The sequence below is a fragment of the Vidua macroura genome, chromosome 27, assembly GCF_024509145.1.
Source record: "Vidua macroura isolate BioBank_ID:100142 chromosome 27, ASM2450914v1, whole genome shotgun sequence".
In the NCBI taxonomy this organism is placed as follows: domain Eukaryota; kingdom Metazoa; phylum Chordata; class Aves; order Passeriformes; family Viduidae; genus Vidua; species Vidua macroura.
In genome coordinates, this window is record NC_071597.1 from 4,899,518 (window position 1) to 4,918,587 (window position 19,070).

Below are 19,070 nucleotides of genomic sequence, written 5' to 3' on the forward strand. Positions count from 1 at the left end.
TTTAAAAATAAAATTAATTTAATTTAATATCATATAAATTATCATTAATTACATTTACTATTAAATTTTATTTAATATAATATAAAAAGTAAGTCTAAAATAATTTAAAAAAAAAAATAAAGCAAATGGGCTGCAGTAAGCCCCGGCGGGGCAGCGCCGCTCCGCTGCCTCGCCGCAGCCGAGCAGGTGCCGGGGCCGCCTCTGGCTGCGGCCGGGGCGGGGGCCGGGGGCGGGCTGAGCGCTTATAGCGCGATAACGCCCCGCAGAAGTTGCAAACGCCGGCGAGCGGCGGCGGGGACGGGCGAGGACGAAGCTCGGCTCGGAGCCGGGGCCGCCCCGCAGCGCCCGCCATGGGCAACGCGGCCGGGGGGCTGGAGGGGGGCGCGGCCCCGCGGGAGCCCCGCGACCACCGCCCGCAGCCCGGGCCCCCCCCTGCCGCCGCCGGCCCGCCGCCCCCCCGGCAGCCCATGCCCGGCGCCGCCGAGCTGGAGGAGCGCTTCGGCCGCGTCCTGGTGAGCGGGGACGGGCGGCCGCAGGGGGGGCCGGGCCGGACAGGGGGGTCCGGACATAACGGGGGGGACAGGGGGAATCGCTGGGGGGGGGGTCTCTCAGCATCCCTACCGGCATCAGCATCGTTAGCAGCGTTACCACCGTTATCATCATTATAATGATGGTATTTTTACTATTCCGTCGTTCTATTAATTATTTGGTTTATTATTTAATTGATATTCTTATTAATAATGGTGACTGCCCTGCTCTCACCTGGTTTCCCCGGGGACGCTCAGCCCTGCCCCGGGATGACCCCCAGCCGCTCCCCTCCCCTCATCGCTCTCACCTTGGGGGGGATCCAACCCCCAAATTCTTGGGGTGACCCCGAGTCGCGGACCCCGGGCAGGCTCCGCCATGGCGGGATCGGCGGCAGGGCCGGAGCGCGCCGCAAGCAGCCGGTGCTGCGGATGGCGATGCTTCGCTCACCTCCTCTTCCTCCTCTTCCTCCTCCCCGGGGCAGGGGAAGCCCCCGGCACCGCTGCCGGCCTCCCGCCGCTGGGCAGCGGGCGATGCCGGAGCCGCGTTCCCGTGGGATGGATGGCAGCTCCTGGAGCCGCTCGGAGCTGCGGGAGAGCGGCTCCCGCTCGCTCCCTCCGTCCTTGAGCGGGGCGGGCCGGCCGTGACCTTCGCGCCAGGAGGGCCGGGTCCCGCCACCGCGCCACCTGCTCCAGCCCCTACCCATGCCCTCCCCAAAAATGCTCCGAGAAAAAAAAAAAATTGCTGCTTTAACCCCCCGAGCCCCTGGCGGGAGATGGAGCCGTTTTGCCGATCCCGTGCCGGGCGCAGCTTCCACGATGCCGGCGCACCGGGATCCTCTCGGCTGGACCTGCCGGGATCTGCTCGGCAGGGTGCCTCATCCCAGCCCCGAGCACAAATTCCTTGGGAGCTTTTTTATCTCGTGGAGTTTCTGGGATTATTTGGGGGTGAGCAACGCGGCCGCAGCTGCAGGGGGATGATGGTGAGGGGCGCTGCTTGGCGGGACCCCCGCGGGACTCCCAGGGAGGGGATTGCAGTGGGACACCCGGGGTGGCAGGTGGCTGGGTGGGGTGGCGGTGCCTCTGATGGCTCTGGCTGTCACAGCAGCGGTGGCAGGAAGAGACTCGGGGTGTTTCCGCTGTGAGGCCCCAGGAAGCAGTGCTTTCAGCTGGGCTGGGCCCAGCAGGTTGGAAATCCTAAACCAAAAAATGATCAGAAAAGTGGAAAGCGCTGCTCCAGGCCCTCAACACCACCTTCTCTGCCTTCATCCCGAGGGAAAGCCCTTTTCCAGGAGAAGGGGCACCCAGGGGGCTGGACATGCCCCGACGGGAAGCGGGTGTCTTGTGAAAGCGGCTGTCCCAATTCTGCTTCCTCCTTTCACAGTCCCTTCCCCATTCTCATGGCTGTGGGGGCAGCAGAACCCCGGGGGGATGGGGACAGGGGGTCCCTCTGCCCTCACACACCACAAACACAATCCCTGACTCTGGCTTCAAATTTTCTACCTCCTGAGCTCAGTGATGGAGCAGGTGGTGATGAGCTGGGAATCTCCTGGTGGGACACGATCCAGACCTCACATGTTGCCATGGTTGCAGTGATGCCATGAGAGCTCAGTGCAAATCAGTTTTGGGCTGGACATCCCAAACTCGGAGAGCTGGTGGTTCAAAGCCTTGGCAGAAAAGCCCAGGGAGGAGCCATGGGGATCCAAATTGCTGCCAGGAAGGGGATACACCCATTCCCTGCCAAGAAATGGGAATTTAGTTTCCCAAAACTTCATTCTCAAAAATTGGCTTCTTCCCAGCTGGGGCACTGTGGCAGATGCCGCTTTGGCAGAGCAATGGAAGGGTTGTCCCGTGCCAAGTAGTTTGGGATATGACGAGGTGGATTTTTGGGATGGAGCAGAGGAAGAGCATCTTTGCTGCTGGGATAAGGATGCCCCGATACCCTTGCTTGAAGCAATCAGGATTTCCCCCCCTTTGCATGTCAAGGGGCATTAATTGGGAACATGTAAATGGAATTGTGAGTTGAGGTGTGGTGGAGTCAAAATCAAACAGTGGCTGGCTGGGACGGGGGCTGCTCCAGCCGGGCGCTTTTCCTGGTGGGGGCTTTGCTGCCTCTTCTCGCAGGGAGTGCAAGGCCAATTTCACTGTTGCAGATGTTTGCAGATGTGCTGTTAGCCCCAGCAGCAGGATGGGTCACCAGCAAGCCCTGGCTACAGTGTCAGCCTTGGCTCAACCAGGAAACAAAGCTGGTCCTCAGCTTCCTGCTGGATCCAGCTCCAGCACAGTGGCCAAGGCTGGCTGGGGGATACAGGGCTGCACCAGGATGTCCCCAAGGGGGACCTGTGTCCTGGGTGGGAGGTTGCCTGTGAGCCACCAGCTGCTGGATCAGGGCCTGGAGAGTGTCCTGGTGCAGGAGCCCTCCTGTGCTGCTGAATCCAGCCCCAGGTGAACCAGGAGGACATCCCAGTGCAGGGTGGGCAGGCAGGCCCAGCAGGGATGAAGGCACGTTGGCGGGATCAGGCTCCTCTTCTCGGTTGCTGCTACATCAGCTTCTGCTTGTTCTTAAAATACAGCTGGAGCCGCAGACGGCAGCGGCCGCCCAGCCCAGCCCAGCCCAGCTCAGCCCAGCCCAGCCCAGCCCAGCCCAGCCCAGCCCAGCTCAGCCCAGCCCAGCCCAGCCCAGCCCAGCCCAGCCCAGCCCAGCTCAGCCCAGCCCAGCCCAGCCCGCTGCTGCCACCCCTCCGGCCATCCTGGGGACACGTGTCCTCCTGCACCGGCTGTCCCTGCCTGACGCTGGGAGGGTTTGGGTCTGGCTGGATCCCTGATGGGGCAGTGTTCCCCAGCCCAGTTTGCTGCATGAGGGTGGTCAGGGAGCCCTGGGTGGGCCTGGTCCTGCTCTGTGCCCTGCAATGAGCCCTGGGAAGAGGCAGGAGAACAAGTCCAGTGGCAGTTGGAGTCACTGGAGGGGACACCATGGGACACCTGGCACTTCACGACTCGGCATGTCCCAAACCACCTCAGGGGCGCTCTGTGGCCATGAGGGATGGAGCATCCCAGGAGTGGCATTGTCTGTTGGTCACCCGGACACCTGGTGATGTTGGCCCTTCCTGCAGCTGGGGAGAGCCCCTGAGCCACCATCTGGGGCAGTTCCCTGCCCTGTCCCCTTCCCCGTGGCAGGATTTTGTGCCTGGTGCTGGGCTGGGATCTCGTCCTGTCCCACGTGCTGCCAAGGCTTTCCATCCCCTCTCTGTGCCTGCACATCCCCCGTGCCCCAGAAACGGCACTGCCAGGGTTCAGCCCAGTTCATGCTCAGCCTGCCGGGGTTTGCAGCACAAACACTTCCCTGGAGGATGCCAGAACATTCTGTGCCAGCTTTGGTGCGGAGCTCGGCTCAGCCCAGCTCCTCTCGGCGCTGCCCGCTCACGTGTGGAACACAAAGAGGTGTCTGACACCCAAAATAGCTCCGTCCCGGCCAGCCCTGACAGCAAAAGGTTGTTTTGTACCAGAAAATGATGTTGGTGTTTCTTCACCTCCCCTGGCCTTGGTTTGAGTGTAGGGCAAAACCTGGCTCAACCCACAGCTGGTGCTGGGTCCCAGCCAGGCTCATCCTGGTGCTGGCTGGGCATGGCTGGGATGGCCCTTCAGGCTCTGTGGCACTTTGTGTCACAGCAGAGTTGTTGGGGGACATTTGGTGGCACCCACTCAGTGACGTGGTGAGCTGTGAGGCTGCTGGGAAGCCCCGGGCAGGGGCAGGATGAGGGAGCTGGGTGCTGGATGACGGCAGGTGGGATGTGGCTACTGGGGACAAGTCGCTGTGGCTCCTCCATCCTTGTCCCCAAAGGAGGCAGAGGAGGAAGACCAAGTCCTTCCTTTGATATCTGTGGGGTGCTTGGCTGCTGCCCTGCACCACATTATCCGCCCAGCCCCACATCACCCACTCTGCCCCACACCTCCCGCCCTGCCCCACCTCCCACAGCAGCGGTTCCCCCCTCCCCGGCAGGAAATGAGAACCGGTTTCTTTGTGCTGCCGGCTGAGGCTCCTCAGCGGAGCCGCTTCCTCCCCGGCACCACAAGCCCACCCGGGACGCAGCCACCACCCAGTTTGTACCCGACCTGTGCCACATCCTGCCCGCAAGGGAGGGACCACGGGGCTCGGGGCAGAGCCACCTCCACGGGGACAGCCCTGCCCCAGCCTCCTGCTGGGTCCTGTCCCACCACCAGTGCAAGGTCCTGCTTGGTCCAGGTCCCACGTGTGATGGCTTAAAGCTGGTCCGTGTGGCAGTGCCACCATCCCCTCTCTGCCAAGGGCACCCAACAGTGTCCCACAGAAGGTGCCACGGGTGTGACTGAGCCCTGGGTGGGGTGTCTGGGTGTGTGGTCCCTCTTGGCACAGCGCTGTCCCTTGGTCTGATCCTCATCCATCCCAAGGATGGCAGCTCGGGACCAACAATGGTGACAGCCAGGTGCTGCTGTCACCTTGCCAGTTCCAGAACCCACCCAGCAGCTCCAGTGGCCTCACAGCAAGGCCATTTCTGACCCTGCAGCCTGACTGTCCCCCTGCCCAGCTCTTCGTGCCAGCCAGCCCCAGCCCAACCCAGCTCCTCCCCACCCACTGCTCCTTGTTTTGGCTTCTTGTGAAAGCAGCTTGACAGGTCCTCCCTGGAGAAGGTGGAGAGGTTTCTGTTCCTGCCCACCACAGTGGGACCTCTCCCCTTGGACCTGCTCTTCTGTGGGCAACCAAAGCCCTGGGAGATGCCTTCCTCCAAGGATGTGGTTGTTCCAACATGGCATGCATCCCACATCCCCACCCTCTTCCTCAGGGAACCCCAAGACTGTGATTTAGGGGTGGCCTGGGGCTGTGCATTGCTCCACATGCCATTGTGCCAGCCTGCAGATGCTTTCCAGCTGAGCTGGAGCACCAAAAATTGGGTCTTTCACCAAAAAAAATCACCTGTGAGCCGAGCTGAGCTGCAGCTGGCCCAGGCCATGGTGGGTGTCCCATGAAGGCCACCCCATGGTGTCCCTCAGCAGAGCAGCCCAGGGACAGGAGCTGCATCTCGCTCATGGCGGAGGCGGTTTCGGCAGCGCCCGGTGCCGAGAGCGGAAACCACGTCACGTCCTGCGGTGGCCGTGGGGGCTGGGGCTGTGCAAGGGTGGCACAGAGGGACGTGCCAGGCCCTGACAGCATTGTCTCTCAATAAACACTGACTTCCCCAGATGGGCTCGTCACGCACCTGCGGTGGTGGGGACTCAGGGGTGACCCCTCAAGCACAGCTCAGGTTCCTGGGTCCCTCAGTTGTCGCCAGTCGTGTCCCCATCCCTCACCCCGTGTGGCCCTGCCGGGATGGAGCTGGCTAAGGCTGGGCACATGGTACACTCATGACATGGGTGGATGTGTCCAGTTCTTCCTCCTGTCCCCCACCAACACTCGCTGCCCACCCGTCCCCTCAGGTGGGGACATTACTGATGGGTTCATGGATGCTCACATCCTGGGAATAGTGGTGTTCCCAACCTCCCAGGGTTGTCCCCATCATCCCCCCGGTGTTCCCATCCTGAGAATGCTGCTTTCATTTTTTCACCATGATCCCATCCTCCCACCCCTGTCCCCATTGTTCCATCCCCATTGTCCCACTAGTGTCCCCATCTTCTCACTGGAATCTTCATGTCCCACCAGTGTTCCCATTCTCCCACCAGTGTCCCCATCCTCCCACTGGTCTCCCCATCTCCCACTGCTGAGCAAGGACTCCCAGTGCTCGCTGAGCAGGGGGTGCTGCATCCCAGGGGTGTTTTTGGGGTGACCCCCAGCGCTGACACCCTTCACCCACAGAATTCCATGAACCTGCCCCCGGACAAGATGAAGCTGCTTAACCAGTACGACAACGAGAAGAAGTGGGAGCTGATCTGTGATCAGGTGAGGTCCAAGCTCACAGCGTCCCCAGTACTGTCCCTGTCCCCAGGTGCCACTCGTGGCATGGTTTGGGCATCAGTCTGGCTGTACCAAGCACTGACATCCATCTCGTTACTGACACAGCACCTCATTAACCTCATTAAGCATTGATGCAGTTGGGGTGGGGACAGGGACACTGTGGCTGCTGTGGGGACAGTGGCATGTCCCTGTGCCACAGCAGCTGGCCCAGTTTCAGCCTCTCTCTGGGGCTCCTAGGAGCGTTTCCAGGTGAAGAACCCTCCATCTGCCTACATCCAGAAGCTGAGGAGCTACTTGGACACAGGTGGTGTCAGCAGGAAGGTGAGGGGTCCCCGTTGCACCCCGGTCCCCTGGTCCCCATCCCAGGCTGGGCACAGGGACGGTGCCAATGGCTGTCCCCGTCCCACAGTTCAAGAGGCGAGTGCAGGAGTCGACGCAGGTGCTCCGGGAGCTGGAGATCTCCCTGAGGACCAACTACATCGGGTAAGGGTGGGGGTGGCATTGTCACCCAGCCACTGCCACTGTCTCTGGGATGGGGGTGGACGTGCTGCTGGCTCTGGCTAGAGGGTGACAGCAGGATGTGGAGGCTGTGGCCTCATCCTGCCCCGTTAGGAGGGCTCTGATGGGAGGCTGAGGGTGCTGAGGCAGCTGGGTGTGCTGGGGGTTCTGAACCCCATTATGACTCTCTGGTCCCCCCAGGGTGCCAGGAGGGACCCTGCCCCACGCTGGCTGTCCTGACCCCTTGTGGGGTGGTGGATGCCAGGGCCAGGCTGTCCTGTCATGGTAGTGGTGGCAACAGTGGCAGTGGTGGCAGTGGTGACAGGAGAGCCCTTGGGCTGTGTCCCCCATATATCAGGTTCACCGTGGCACTCACCTGCCCTCAGAGAAATGCCAGCTCATGGTGCCACCTCATGTTCCCAGCGTGTTCCACCCTTGCTGGGAACCTCTGACCAGGGGGTGGCTCTGCTGAGTGTCTGGGCACAGGGGGAGAGAGGATGTGGGGGCTGGCAGAGCCCACTAACCCTCTGCACCCTCCAGCTGGGTCCAGGAGTTCCTCAACGAGGAGAACAAGGGGCTGGACGTGCTGCTGGAGTACCTCGCCTTTGCCCAGTGCTCTGTCGCGTACGTCCCCACCGGGTCCCCTGTCCAAGGCTGGGATCAGCTGCCCCGGGGGCTCAGCAGGGCTGGGGCGGTCCCTGGGGGTGCTCTCCCTTGTCATCAGGGCGATGCTCCATGGTTGGGGCTGGGCAGAACATCCCCAACATCCCTGAGGGGCATCTGCCCGCATTGGGGTGCCACATCTCACCCGTCCCCATGTCCCCATGGGCCACCAGGTATGACATGGAGAGCGCAGAGAACAGCCCCGGCTCTGACAAGGGCAAGGAGCGGTCGCTGGAGGACCTGAACAAAAGCACCTCCTCTTCCCCCACGCAGGGCTCCTCCAAACCGCGGCCCCTCACTGTAAGGTAACGTGTGGTCCCGTCCCCAGCTGTCCCCGTGTCCCTGTGCCGTGTCCCCCGCTCTCGCCTCGCTGCACCCCCGGCCGCACCGCGCTTGGAGAGGGGCTTGGCAGGGAGACGCAGGCCCGCTCCTAAAAATGGGCGCCCATTGGTGGTTGGAGGGTGGGGACAAAGCCACATCCCCCTGTGTGCCCCCAGGGGCTAAGCCCTGCCTGGGACTGGGCTGCAGCCGTGTCCATACCCCGGCACTGCGACCGTGCTCGGGTGCTCTGGTCAAACCCCAGGAACAGACAAAAATTGGGGGTGTTGGAGATTTTGGGGGAGCAAATCGCAGCCCCCTGGTTTAAACCCGGGCGGAGGGACGGGCCTGTGTCCCCCCAAGCCGGTCCTGGTGGCTGGTGGCTCTCGCTTGGTGCCGCTCGCCCGCAGCCCCGTCTAACCCCGCTCTTCTCTTGCACGCTGCCGGGGACGCGCTGACGGTAGGTGACGGGGCACTGGCGGGACGGGGACACCCCACGGGACCCCGCTGCTGGTCACCGGTATTGGGGACAGGGCCTGCGGGGCATCCCCGGTGGGCGGGGGGGTCCCAGGGACACCCCACCGCGGTCACCCCACGAGCTGTAACGTGGCACCCGGGGGACCGCGGGGGTCCCTCGCCGCCTGCCAGCAGCTCTGGAGGAGCCGGGGTGTCCCTCCCAGCCCCAGGGACAGGTCAGGAGGGACGTGGCACCCGCAGGGGTTCCCATCCCTTGTCCCCGGGTGTCCCCGAGGCGACGCGGGAGCCCGTTTCTCCCTCCTGTCCTGCAGGCTCTAACGCGCCTCCAGCTGCTGCCTCTCGAACCAGCACATCCACACCCTCCTCCGCCACGTCCACCCCAGCGTCCCCTGCGGTGCCCCGGGCAGCGATGGGGACAGTGCCCCCAGGTCACCCGGCAGCTCCTGCCCGCCCCGGTGAGCCTCCGAGACCACCCGTGTGCACGAGAGGGCCCCAAAACCCACCCCACCCCACATCACCCCCCCAGTCCCAGTCCCAGTCCCAGGGCTTCTAGATGGGCACGGACACGAGGGTTTGTCCCGTGGGGTGCAGCCGCCCGGTGCCCCGGTGTCCCCCCGCCCCCGCTGCCACCCCCTTGCGCTGTCCCGTCCCCGCTTTACGCTGCGCCCGCGGCTTCCCCGGGCCCCGCTCAGCCGCGCTCTCCCCGCCCAGGCTGAACTCCTCGCACAGCAGGAAGACGCTGCGCAACTCGCGGCTCGTCAGCCAGAAGGACGATGTCCATGTGTGCATCATGTGCCTCCGCGCCATCATGAACTACCAGGTGGGAGTGGGCGGCATCCGCGGGGATCCGCCTGGGGCTCCCCGGGATCCCCCGCGTCCGCGGTGGCACCTCCGGGGTGGAACTGGGTCTGCATCCCCTGGCTCTGAGATGCCCTCACTCAACCTCCTGCCTGATGGGGACGTGGCGTGGGGGTGTCCCACGGGCCTTGTGTGTCTCCAGGGGGACACACGACCCCATGAATGCTCCTTTCCCCTCCCCAGTCTGGCTTCAGCCTGGTGATGAACCACCCAGCCTGTGTCAACGAGATCACCCTGAGCCTCAACAACAAGAATGCCAGGTAGGAGCTGCCCTGCCCCCTGTTGTCCCTTGTCACCCCCGTCCCCTCGCCCACCCCACGGCCCCAGCCCCCTCACACCGCGTGTCTCTGCAGGACCAAGGCTCTGGTGCTGGAGCTGCTGGCCGCTGTCTGCCTGGTCCGAGGTGGCCACGACATCATCCTGGCTGCTTTTGACAATTTCAAGGAGGTGAGTCCCCAGCAGGGACACCCAGTCCCCACATGAACATCTGTGCTCCAGCTGGGTTTGTGCCTCGGTTTCCCTGGGTGTGGCAGAGCCCTGCACCACCCTCAGATCTCTGGCTCGTTTGGGGATGTTCCAGTCACTGGGCTTGATGTCCCCATACCATGTGTCCCCAGGGCCATGTCTCAGCTGGGCTGGGTGCCTGGCAGCACCAGTCAGGGTTGGGATAGTGTCACCAATAGATACCTCCTGTCCTGTCACCCTCCTGGGTGTCCCCTGGCCATGTCCTCCCTGGCCTTCAGCCCCCCTGCTCCCCACCAGGTCTGCGGGGAGAAGAACCGCTTTGAGAAGCTGATGGAGTATTTCCGAAATGAGGACACCAACATTGACTTCATGGTGAGTGGCTGCTGGGGCCCATGCTCTGCTGTTCCCAGGGCGTCATGTCACCAAGGCTGCTGCACTGTCCTCAGGCCATTACGCCCCAAGAGCTCCTAAGCCACCACACTGTCCCTATGGCATCGTGTCCCAGGGGATGCTGAACTAGCAAAACTCTCCCATGTCCTCAGGGGGTGCTGAGCCACTGTGCTTTCCTGGGGGTGGCATGTCCCAAGGGCTCTTCTGCTGTCCCCAAAGGCTTCTAAGCCACTGTACTGTGCTCATGGCATCATGTCCCCAAGGGCTTCTAAGCCACCAAACTGTCCCCAGGCCATCACATCCCAAAGCATGCTGAGCCACCAAACTGTCCCCAGGCCATCATGTCCCCAGGGCTGCTGTGCTGTCCCCAGGCTACCATGTCCCCAGGACTGTGCAAGCCCCCATGCACTTCCCAGGGGCACCACGTCCCCGAGGGCCACCAACCCCCCATGCAGCCCCGGGGGCAACATCCCCACAAGCCACCCTGGCCCTGTGCTGAGCCGTGTCTGCACAGGTGGCCTGCATGCAGTTCATTAACATCGTGGTGCACTCGGTGGAGAACATGAACTTCCGCGTGTTCCTGCAGTACGAGTTCACCCACCTGGGGCTGGACCAGTACCTGGAGGTGGGTGATCCCGAGGGTGGGGGTGCCAGGGGTGCTGCTGGCACCGATGGTGACACTGGCTGTCCCTCAGCAGACTCTGCGCCTCACTGAGAGCGACAAGCTGCAGGTGCAGATCCAAGCCTACCTGGACAACATCTTCGACGTGGGGGCCATGCTGGAGGACTCGGAGACCAAGACGGCGGTGCTGGAGCACATGGAGGAGCTGCAGGAGCACGTCAGCCAGGTGGGCCGTGGGCGCGTGGGCAGAGCCGCTGACGCAAGCCCCGAGGGAGGGATGAGGACGGGGCTGAGCGGCGGCGCCTCGTCCCCCACAGTTGACAGAGAAGCTGCAGGATGCGGAGAACGACTCCATGGCCAAGATAGCGGAGCTGGAGAAGCAGCTGAGCCAGGCGCGGCGGGAGCTGGAGGCGCTGCGGGTGAGCCGGGGGTGCCGCGGTGCCAAGGGAAGGCTGGGGCTCAGGGACCGGGCTCCTAGGGGTGCAGAGGGACACCAGTGACCTGCCGGGGGTTGTCACCTCTCCAGGAGCAGCTGAGCCCCCCGCGGCCGCCCAGCCCGCCGTCCCCGCAGCCCCAGGAGTGCTACCGGCTGGCGCTGGAGCGGCGGCTGGCGGAGCTCGAGGAGAAGGGGCTGGTGCAGATACTGCGTGGGCCCGACGGAGACGTCGCCATCGAAATTGTCCCCGTTGTCATAGAAACCCCCGCAACCCCCGTGGTTTCTGGGGAGGCCACTGCCACCACCGACACCACCGCCACCTGCACAGGTACCGTGGGTGCGAGGGGATGTCCCCTTCCCGGCGGGGGCACCTGGCACCAAGGAGGGGTGGCAGCGAGTCTCCAGGCACAGAAACTGAGGCGGGGGGTGGGGATGTGCCCGAGGACTCAGGGTAGTGCGGTAGCAGAGGGAGGGTGGCGGTGGCACCGTGCCCTGCTGTGTCACCATCTCACCCACATCTTCTTTCCCTTGCAGATGCTCCGGCTCTGGCTCCAGCCCCACCTCCCCCACCAGCACCTGCTGCCCCCCCGCCCCCACCCCCTCCACCACCCCCACCTCTGCCGGGGGCTGAGCCCATCCCTCCCCCACCCCCCGCACCCCCTCTGCCCGCAGGCACCGCCCCCCCCCCAGCTCCCCCGCTCCCGGGTGCCCCAATGCCACCACCCCCCCCACCGCTCCCGGGGGGGCCTGAGGGCCCCGTGCCTCCCCCTCCACCACTCCCACCCCTCGGTGGGGAGCCCCCAGCCGGGCCGGGCGCCCCCCCCACTGCCAACGGTTCAGGTGAGTGCGGCCCAGGGATGGTGGGGATGTTCCCCAGGAGGGGTTTGGGGGCACCCTGGGGCGGGTTTGGGACCCCCCACACTGTGACGTGCCCCCCCTCCCTGTGACCCTGCAGTGAAGGTGAAGAAGCCCATCCAGACCAAGTTCCGCATGCCCGTCTTCAACTGGGTGGCCCTGAAGCCGAGCCAGATCGATGGCACCGTCTTCACCGAGCTCAACGATGAGAAGGTGCTGCAGGTGAGCACAGGGGACAGGAGGCCGGGCACAGGGGGCCTCAGTGCCCCGGGCCATGCTGAGGCTGCCTCGTGCCCACCCTGCACCCACCCACGGTGTCCAGGGCTGCAGGAGGAGCTGGAGGTCAGGAAAAGTCCTTAGCACCATGGAGAGGGACACGGGACCAGACGTGCTTCTCCTCCCCTTGTCCCTTTGCTCCATGTGCACCTTTACATCCTGTCCATTTCTTCTTCCTCATCTCCATCCTCTGGTCCCCTCACCCCCTCCTTACCCCTCCCTGTCCCCTTGCCTGTCCCTGTACTTGTCCCCTTGTTCCATCCTCATCCCCTTGCTTCATCTTATCCTCGCTCCTCACCCTTATCCTGGTCCTCTGGCCCTGTCCTCACCCCAGATGTCCAGTGCCACCGCCCTGCTGTGTCCACAGCCCTTTGTCCCCGCAGGAGCTGGACATGAGTGACTTTGAGGAGCAGTTCAAGACCAAGGCGCAGGGCCCCGCCCTGGACATCAGTGCCCTCAAGGCCAAGGCCACGCAGAAGGCGCCCAGCAAGGTGACCCTCATGGAGTCCAACCGGGCCAAGAACTTGGCCATCACCCTGCGCAAGGGCGGCCGCAGCATCCAGGACATCTGCACAGCCATCGAGACGTGAGTGCTCCCCCTGGGCTGGGCAAGGCTGGGATAAGGTCAGCAGGACCAAGGGGTTGGGATGGTGGAGGATGTGATGGGACGCAGGGATTGGTATGGGGAGAGATGGAGGGATGGAAGGATCAGAGGTGGAGGGATCAGATGTGGAGAGGTGGAGGATGGAGACATCAGATGTGGGGATGGAGAGATGCAGGGTTGAGATCTGAGACAAAGGGCTGTGGGGACAGACAGACACAGACAGACAGACAGACAGACAGATGCTGAGACCAGCTGTGGGGATGGAGGGATGCAGGAACCAGATATGAAAAGAAGGGATGAGGGGACCAAAGACAGAGAGATGGAGGGATCCATATGGAGAGATAGAGAGATGCAGGGTCCAGATACAGAAAGATGGAGTGGTGCAGGAACCAGCTCTGGGGGACAGAGGGATGATGGAACCAGCCGAGGGTGACAGGGGGACCTGCGGCAGGGCCTGACAGTGCCAGGGGTGTCCCCTCCCCGCAGGTACGACCAGCAAGCCCTGAGCCTCGACTTCCTGGAGCTGCTGCTGCGCTTCCTGCCCACCGAGTACGAGCGGACCCTGATCGGGAAGTTCGAGCGGGACCAGCAGCCGCCGGAGGAGCTCTCGGACGAGGACCAGTTCATGATCCGCTTCAGCAAGATCCCGCGCCTGGCCGAGCGCATGAACGTCATGATCTTCCTGGGCAGCTTCGGCGACACGGCCCAGCTGCTGATGCCGGTGTGCGCCGGGGACGGGCGGGCGGGGGCTGCGCGGGGGCGGCTCCTGCAGCGACACTCACACCCTTCCTTCCCTCCCACAGCAACTCAACGCTATCATCGCCGCCTCCATGTCCCTCAAGTCCTCCAGCAAACTGCGCCACATCCTCGAGGTGAGGGCTCTGGGGGGACGTGGCCCCGATGGGTGCACACAGAGTGTCTGTGGGCACTGTGCCCTCCTGGCCCTGTGTCCCCAAGCCGTGGTGTCCCCGCAGATTGTGCTGGCCTTCGGGAACTACATGAACAGCAGCAAGCGTGGGGCTGCCTACGGCTTCCGGCTGCAGAGCCTTGATGCGGTAGGGTCGGTGTGGGTTCCCTGGTGTGGGGGTGAGGGGGGCACTGCCACTGCCAGGGACCAGCCCTGGGGACAGAGGGACACAAGGACCAGCTGCAGAGATGGAAGGACACAGGAACCTGCTATGGGGATAGAGGGACGCAAGGACCAGCAGTAGGGATGGAGGGACATGAGGTTTAGCTGTGGGGACAAAAGGATGAAGACACCGCATGTTGGGATGGAGGAGGTGAGAGCAGAAGGCAAAGGGATGGAGATACACAGGAATGGTTGGAAGGATGGAGACCTGATATGGAGAGGTTAAAGGATTCAAGGACCATGATGAAGGAAGATGGGATGAAGGAAGATGGGAACCAGCTGCGGGGATGGAGGGAGGAAGGTCACATATGGGGATGTAGGGACAGAGCGATGCAGACCCAGCCATGGGGATGGAGAAGGATGGGAATCAGCCATGGGAATGGTGGGATGCAGACCTGGCTGGGGGATGGAGGGATGCAAATCCAGCTGTGAGAGTGGAGGGATGGATATGGACCCAGCCACAGGGACAAAGGGGCACCAGAGGCAGCCCTGAGGAGGGTGAGGGGGTGGTGGCTGCAGGTCGGGGCTGACTCTGCCCTGCCCCAGCTCCTGGAGATGAAGTCGACAGACCGCAAGCAGACGCTGCTGCATTACCTGGTGCGGGTGATCATGGAGAAGTACCCAGAGCTCACTGGCTTCCACACCGAGCTGCACTTCCTTGACAAGGCAGGCACAGGTAGTGCCCACGGGCTCTGGGCTGAGGGTCGAGGCAGCCCCTGGCACCCCAAGCCTGCCCTGACCCCGCACTGCTCGCCTCCTGCAGTGTCCCTGGAGGGTGTCCTGCAAGACGTGCGAAGCCTGCAGCAGGGCATGGAGCTGACCCGCAGGGAGTTCATGAGACAGGACGACAGCCCCGTGCTCAAGGACTTCCTCAAGGTCAACTCGGAGGTGATGGAAAAGCTGCAGGCTGACAGCAAAACCGCCAAGGTGGGTGCTGGGGTGGAGTGGGGTCATGGGGGCAGTCCCCTCCATGGGGACACCCTGGGGTACCCTCTGCCCCATGGGAGAGGCTCCTGCTTGGCATGTGGCTCCAGTGGGACAGGCAGGAGGAACAGGGAAGGATGGGGAGGTGGGAGAGGCTGGAAGGAGGTGGTGGGCGGTGGGCACCACTGCCCAGCCCCCAAATCAGGTGTCTTTGCCCACAGGAAGCGTATGAGTCAGCTGTGGAGTATTTCGGGGAGAACCCCAAGACCAGTCCCCCCACCACCTTCTTCCCCATGTTCATGCGCTTCATCAAAGCCTACAAGGTAGGAGGGGGCAGGGGGTCCTCTGTTTCTGAGGGCTGGGAGGAGATTTGGGGCACCTGACTCCACTTTGGAGCAATCAGCAGAGGTCACAGGCAAGGCTGGGGCTCAGGAATGCCCTTGGGATGGTCAGAGATTTTGGAACTGAGTTGGGGTGAGCTGGGGGCTGTGATGCGAAGAAGGAAGGGGGCTGCAGTCCTGGATTCCCCTGGCTCAGCACATCCTTCCTGCCCCTCTCCCAAGAAAGCAGAGCAGGACATCGAGCTGTGGAAGAAGCAAGAGGCCGCAGCCAAAGAGGCAGAATCCAGCTCCCCTGGCAGCGAGCAGCAGCCCGAGGTGAAGGTGCCCCCATGTCCGTGTCCTGGTGGGATCCCAGCCCCAGCCCTGGGTGGGCTGAGTGGTGGGGAAGGACTAAACAGGTCCTGGGGAGGGACAGGTGGGTGGGAGGTGAAGGGGAGGGTACCCCATCTCCTCTGGGGTGTGATCACACCACTCAAGCGCCCTGTCCCCTCCCAGCTGCCTGTCCAGAAGGCCAGGAGGCAGCAGATGGACATGATTGCTGAGCTGAAGAAGAAGCAGATGGTGAAGGAACCGCTCATCTACGAAGGCAAAGATGGGGCCATTGAGGATATAATTTCAGGTGAGAGATGATTTCAGGTGAGCAGCCAGGTGTCCCCACATGACAGACCCAGTGCTGGGGGCTGCAGGGGCTGTCACGGGAGCTGGGCAGTCACCAAGCCCTGCCACGGGGACCAAACCTACCTGCAAGCACCTTCACATCCCTCATGGCAAAGCTACTGAGTGCTCCCTCCCCTGTCTCATATCTCTTCCTCCTCTTCTGCTTCTTCCTCCTCTCTCCTCCTGCTCCTCCTCGCTGTCTCTGGATCACTCTGCTCAGCTCTCAAAACTGTCCCTTTCACGGCCCGGACGGGCAAACGCTCGTCCCGGCTCTTCTGCGACGTGAGCTTCAACGAGGAGAGTCCTCTGTAGGTAACGTGGGGCAGCGGGGCCGGCGCAGGTGGGCGGGGGCTGCCGGGCTTCCCCCCCTCCCCGCCGGGGTTTCTCCAGGTGTGTGGCCGGATTTGTGCCACGCTGAACCCCAAGCCCGGGGGCACCCGGGATCAGCCCCCGATGCCGTGCTGGGCTCCCAGAGCCGACGGTCGGGGTCCCACGGGCTGATTGCTCACAGCTGCTGCTCCTCCCATCGTTGCGTTCGGCCCTTGGCTCGTCCTGGGTGTCCTCACACCCAGAGGGGCGACGGGCAGAGAGACAGGACAAGGGGCAAGGGTTTTAAATGAACGAAGGACAGTTTTAAGTTGAAGGTTCAGAGAAAAACTCATTCCTGTGAGGGTGAACCCTGGCACAGAGTGCCCAGAGCAGCTGTGGCTGCCCCTGGATCCCTGGAATGTCCAAGGCCAGGCTGGACGGGGCTTGGAGCACCCTGGGGGAGTGGAACGTGTCCGTGCCCATAGCAGGGGTGGGACAGGATGGGCTTTAAGGTCCCTCCAACACAAACCATTCCATCTTAACGTGATGGGTGCGGGACCCCGGCCATCCCCGGTGGGCAGCGAAGCTCATCCGGCCCCTGCACTTCCCCCGGTGCAGATCTGCGGAACAACCCGTACCGGCGGGGGGACAAGGCCCGCGGCAGCGCCAAGAAACGGGCGGCGGGGCAGAGCCTGCAGGCGACGCCGGACATCGCGCTGTGACTGGCGCCGTCCCTGCAGCTCCAGGAGCGGGGCAGGACCATCCTCCGGACGCAGATGGGACCGCAGGATGTCAGTCCCTCAGCCCGGGGCTCGGCGGGGTGGAGGGACAGTGCCCGCTTCGAGCTGCTGCAGCCGCTTAACGTGCCAGCTCCGCCTTGCCTGCCTGGGCCGGGCACAGGCACCCCCGGCACTTGCTTGGCCATGTCCCTGAGCTCCTTTCCCCAGGCTGGCAGGGCTGGGGGACCCTCCTGGCTACGGACAGGGAGGGAGAAGCATAGAAAGGGCCCCGGCTTGTCCTGGAAGGAAAAGAGGGGCTGTCCCATCCCTATCCCGGCGCTGCTCCCTCGCACGCCGGGCGCGGGGCCAGCCCTGCGCACCGGTGTGTCCCACCCTCGGCTTGCTGGTGCCTTTGACTGCCGCTGCGGGAGGGGAGGAGGTGTCAGCCAGGGACACAACGCTCCCCGCTCATCTCCCCCGCACATCTGCCCTGCAGAGCCCCCCCGAGGCCCGCGTTCTCCTGCGCTGCACAGCCAGTGAGGAGCTGCTGCAAAGCTCCCACCCCGGGCACCTCCCGGAGCCAGGGGCTGGCAGCGGTGCTATTTTACATGATTTTATAAGTCTTCCTTCAAATTTCTCTGTGCTGCGGCAGCAGGGATTGGAACACTCCCACACAGGGTGTCCCCAAGGCTGTGGCGAGCAGCGCTGGGCTGTTCTTAGCCGCAGAGGAGGCTCCGTAGCTGCGACAATCAGCAGCAGGGACAAGTTTCTGCGAGGTGGTGGCACCTCCGCCCACCTGCTTCCCCAGCATCCACCTGCACTGTCGGGGCTGGAGCCTCTGGGATAAACAGGGACTGTCAGCCCCCCGTTTTCTTGGGTGGGACACGCAGGAGATGCCGGCAGCCCCCAGCCCCGCAGCACCGCGATCCCAAAGGCTGCGGGGTCCCTGCTACCGCCAGGCAGGAGAGGCCCCAGAGCTGCAGGAGCCTCTCGGTACCGGACTGGACCCGACTGTCGCTCCCTCCCCTGCCCCGCTGCTGCTCAGTAACGCCGACCCCGCAGTGCCGCAGCTGAACCTCTCGGTGCATTTGCTCCATCAAACGGCCCCCGCTCGTCCCGATGCGAGGACGCTCCTTCCTCCTCCCGTCCCTCCTCCTGTCCTTTCTCGCTCGTCCCAGCTTTAGCCAGAGCAGCCGCTGCTTCCTGCTGTATTTAAGCTGCTTCAGCGCCGGCTCCGTGTCCGGGGAGAGATGGGAAATGAATGTGTAACTTATAAATGCCTTTAAGCCAGAAATGTAAACCATTAACTGCTCATTTGTATACATTATTTTTATATACTGAAGGCCTGTTTAATCTAAAGCAGAGCTGGTAATAAAATGTCTCAGAGGATAAAGGACTTGTCTGGGAGAAGGGTTTGCATGCTGTCATGAAGGGAGGGAGGGAGAAAAAGGAAGGAAAGATGGAGTGAGGGAAGGATGGAGGAAGAAAGGAAGGAAGAGAGGGAAGGAGCAAGGAAGGGAGGAATGGAAAAATGGAGGGAGTGGCTGTGGCTGCCCCATCCCTGGAAATGTCCAAGGCCAGGTTGGATGGGGCTTGACACCCCCTGGGATAGTGGGAGGTGAGAGAGGAACGAGATAATCTTTAGGGTCCCTTCCAACACAATCCGGTCTGGAACTCTAGCAACAAACCACCCACCATCTTTTTTGAGGACAACAGCTCTGAGGTCTGTTCACAGCACAGACATGTGGGTGCATGGCAGCACAAAAAATGTCTTTCAGGATAACTGTCCTCACACAGCCTGGCCACAGCCCCTCCCAGCCCGCTGGGCTCGTTTACCAGAAGGATTCAGCTCTGTGCAGACAAACAGCTCCTGCAGCAGCAGCGGCAGAGGGGCTGCAGCACTGGGAGGTGTGGGGGGATCCCCAGAGCTCCGCCTGCCTCACCCCTGCGCCTCCCAAGGCAAGACTGAGCAGCTCCCAGTGCAGCAAATCCCCTACAGTGGGACAGAGGGAGGACAAGGGATGTCTGCTTGGAAGGAGATGTCAGACTATTCACCAAAGCCTGGGCTTAGATCCATCA

The 19,070-nt window shown here is 63.0% G+C and overlaps 1 protein-coding gene across 9 annotated transcripts; it reads left to right on the plus strand.

Moving 5' to 3' along the window:
• The first annotated feature begins 413 nt into the window (after nt 1-413).
• On the plus strand, nt 414-18,378 carry FMNL1 (formin like 1). Of its 9 annotated transcripts, none has more exons than XM_054000343.1 (28): nt 429-512; nt 6,352-6,435; nt 6,688-6,771; nt 6,860-6,933; nt 7,489-7,572; nt 7,785-7,916; nt 8,736-8,861; nt 9,118-9,226; nt 9,448-9,524; nt 9,618-9,711; nt 10,027-10,101; nt 10,634-10,744; nt 10,815-10,967; nt 11,059-11,160; nt 11,268-11,505; nt 11,712-12,017; nt 12,133-12,254; nt 12,692-12,894; nt 13,399-13,633; nt 13,716-13,784; nt 13,887-13,967; nt 14,588-14,717; nt 14,805-14,968; nt 15,187-15,288; nt 15,529-15,621; nt 15,802-15,925; nt 16,184-16,271; nt 16,891-18,378. In XM_054000343.1, exons 1-28 carry the CDS (start codon nt 468-470, stop codon nt 17,132-17,134), a joined length of 3,549 nt encoding a protein of 1,182 aa, XP_053856318.1. In that variant the 5' UTR covers nt 429-467; the 3' UTR covers nt 17,135-18,378. The 9 variants fall into 9 exon arrangements, with proteins under 9 accessions (XP_053856326.1, XP_053856325.1, XP_053856324.1 ...); XM_054000344.1 differs by having other exon boundaries at nt 10,818-10,967; XM_054000348.1 differs by having other exon boundaries at nt 16,184-16,275; nt 16,891-16,978.
• Nucleotides 18,379-19,070: the final 692 nt, after the last annotated feature.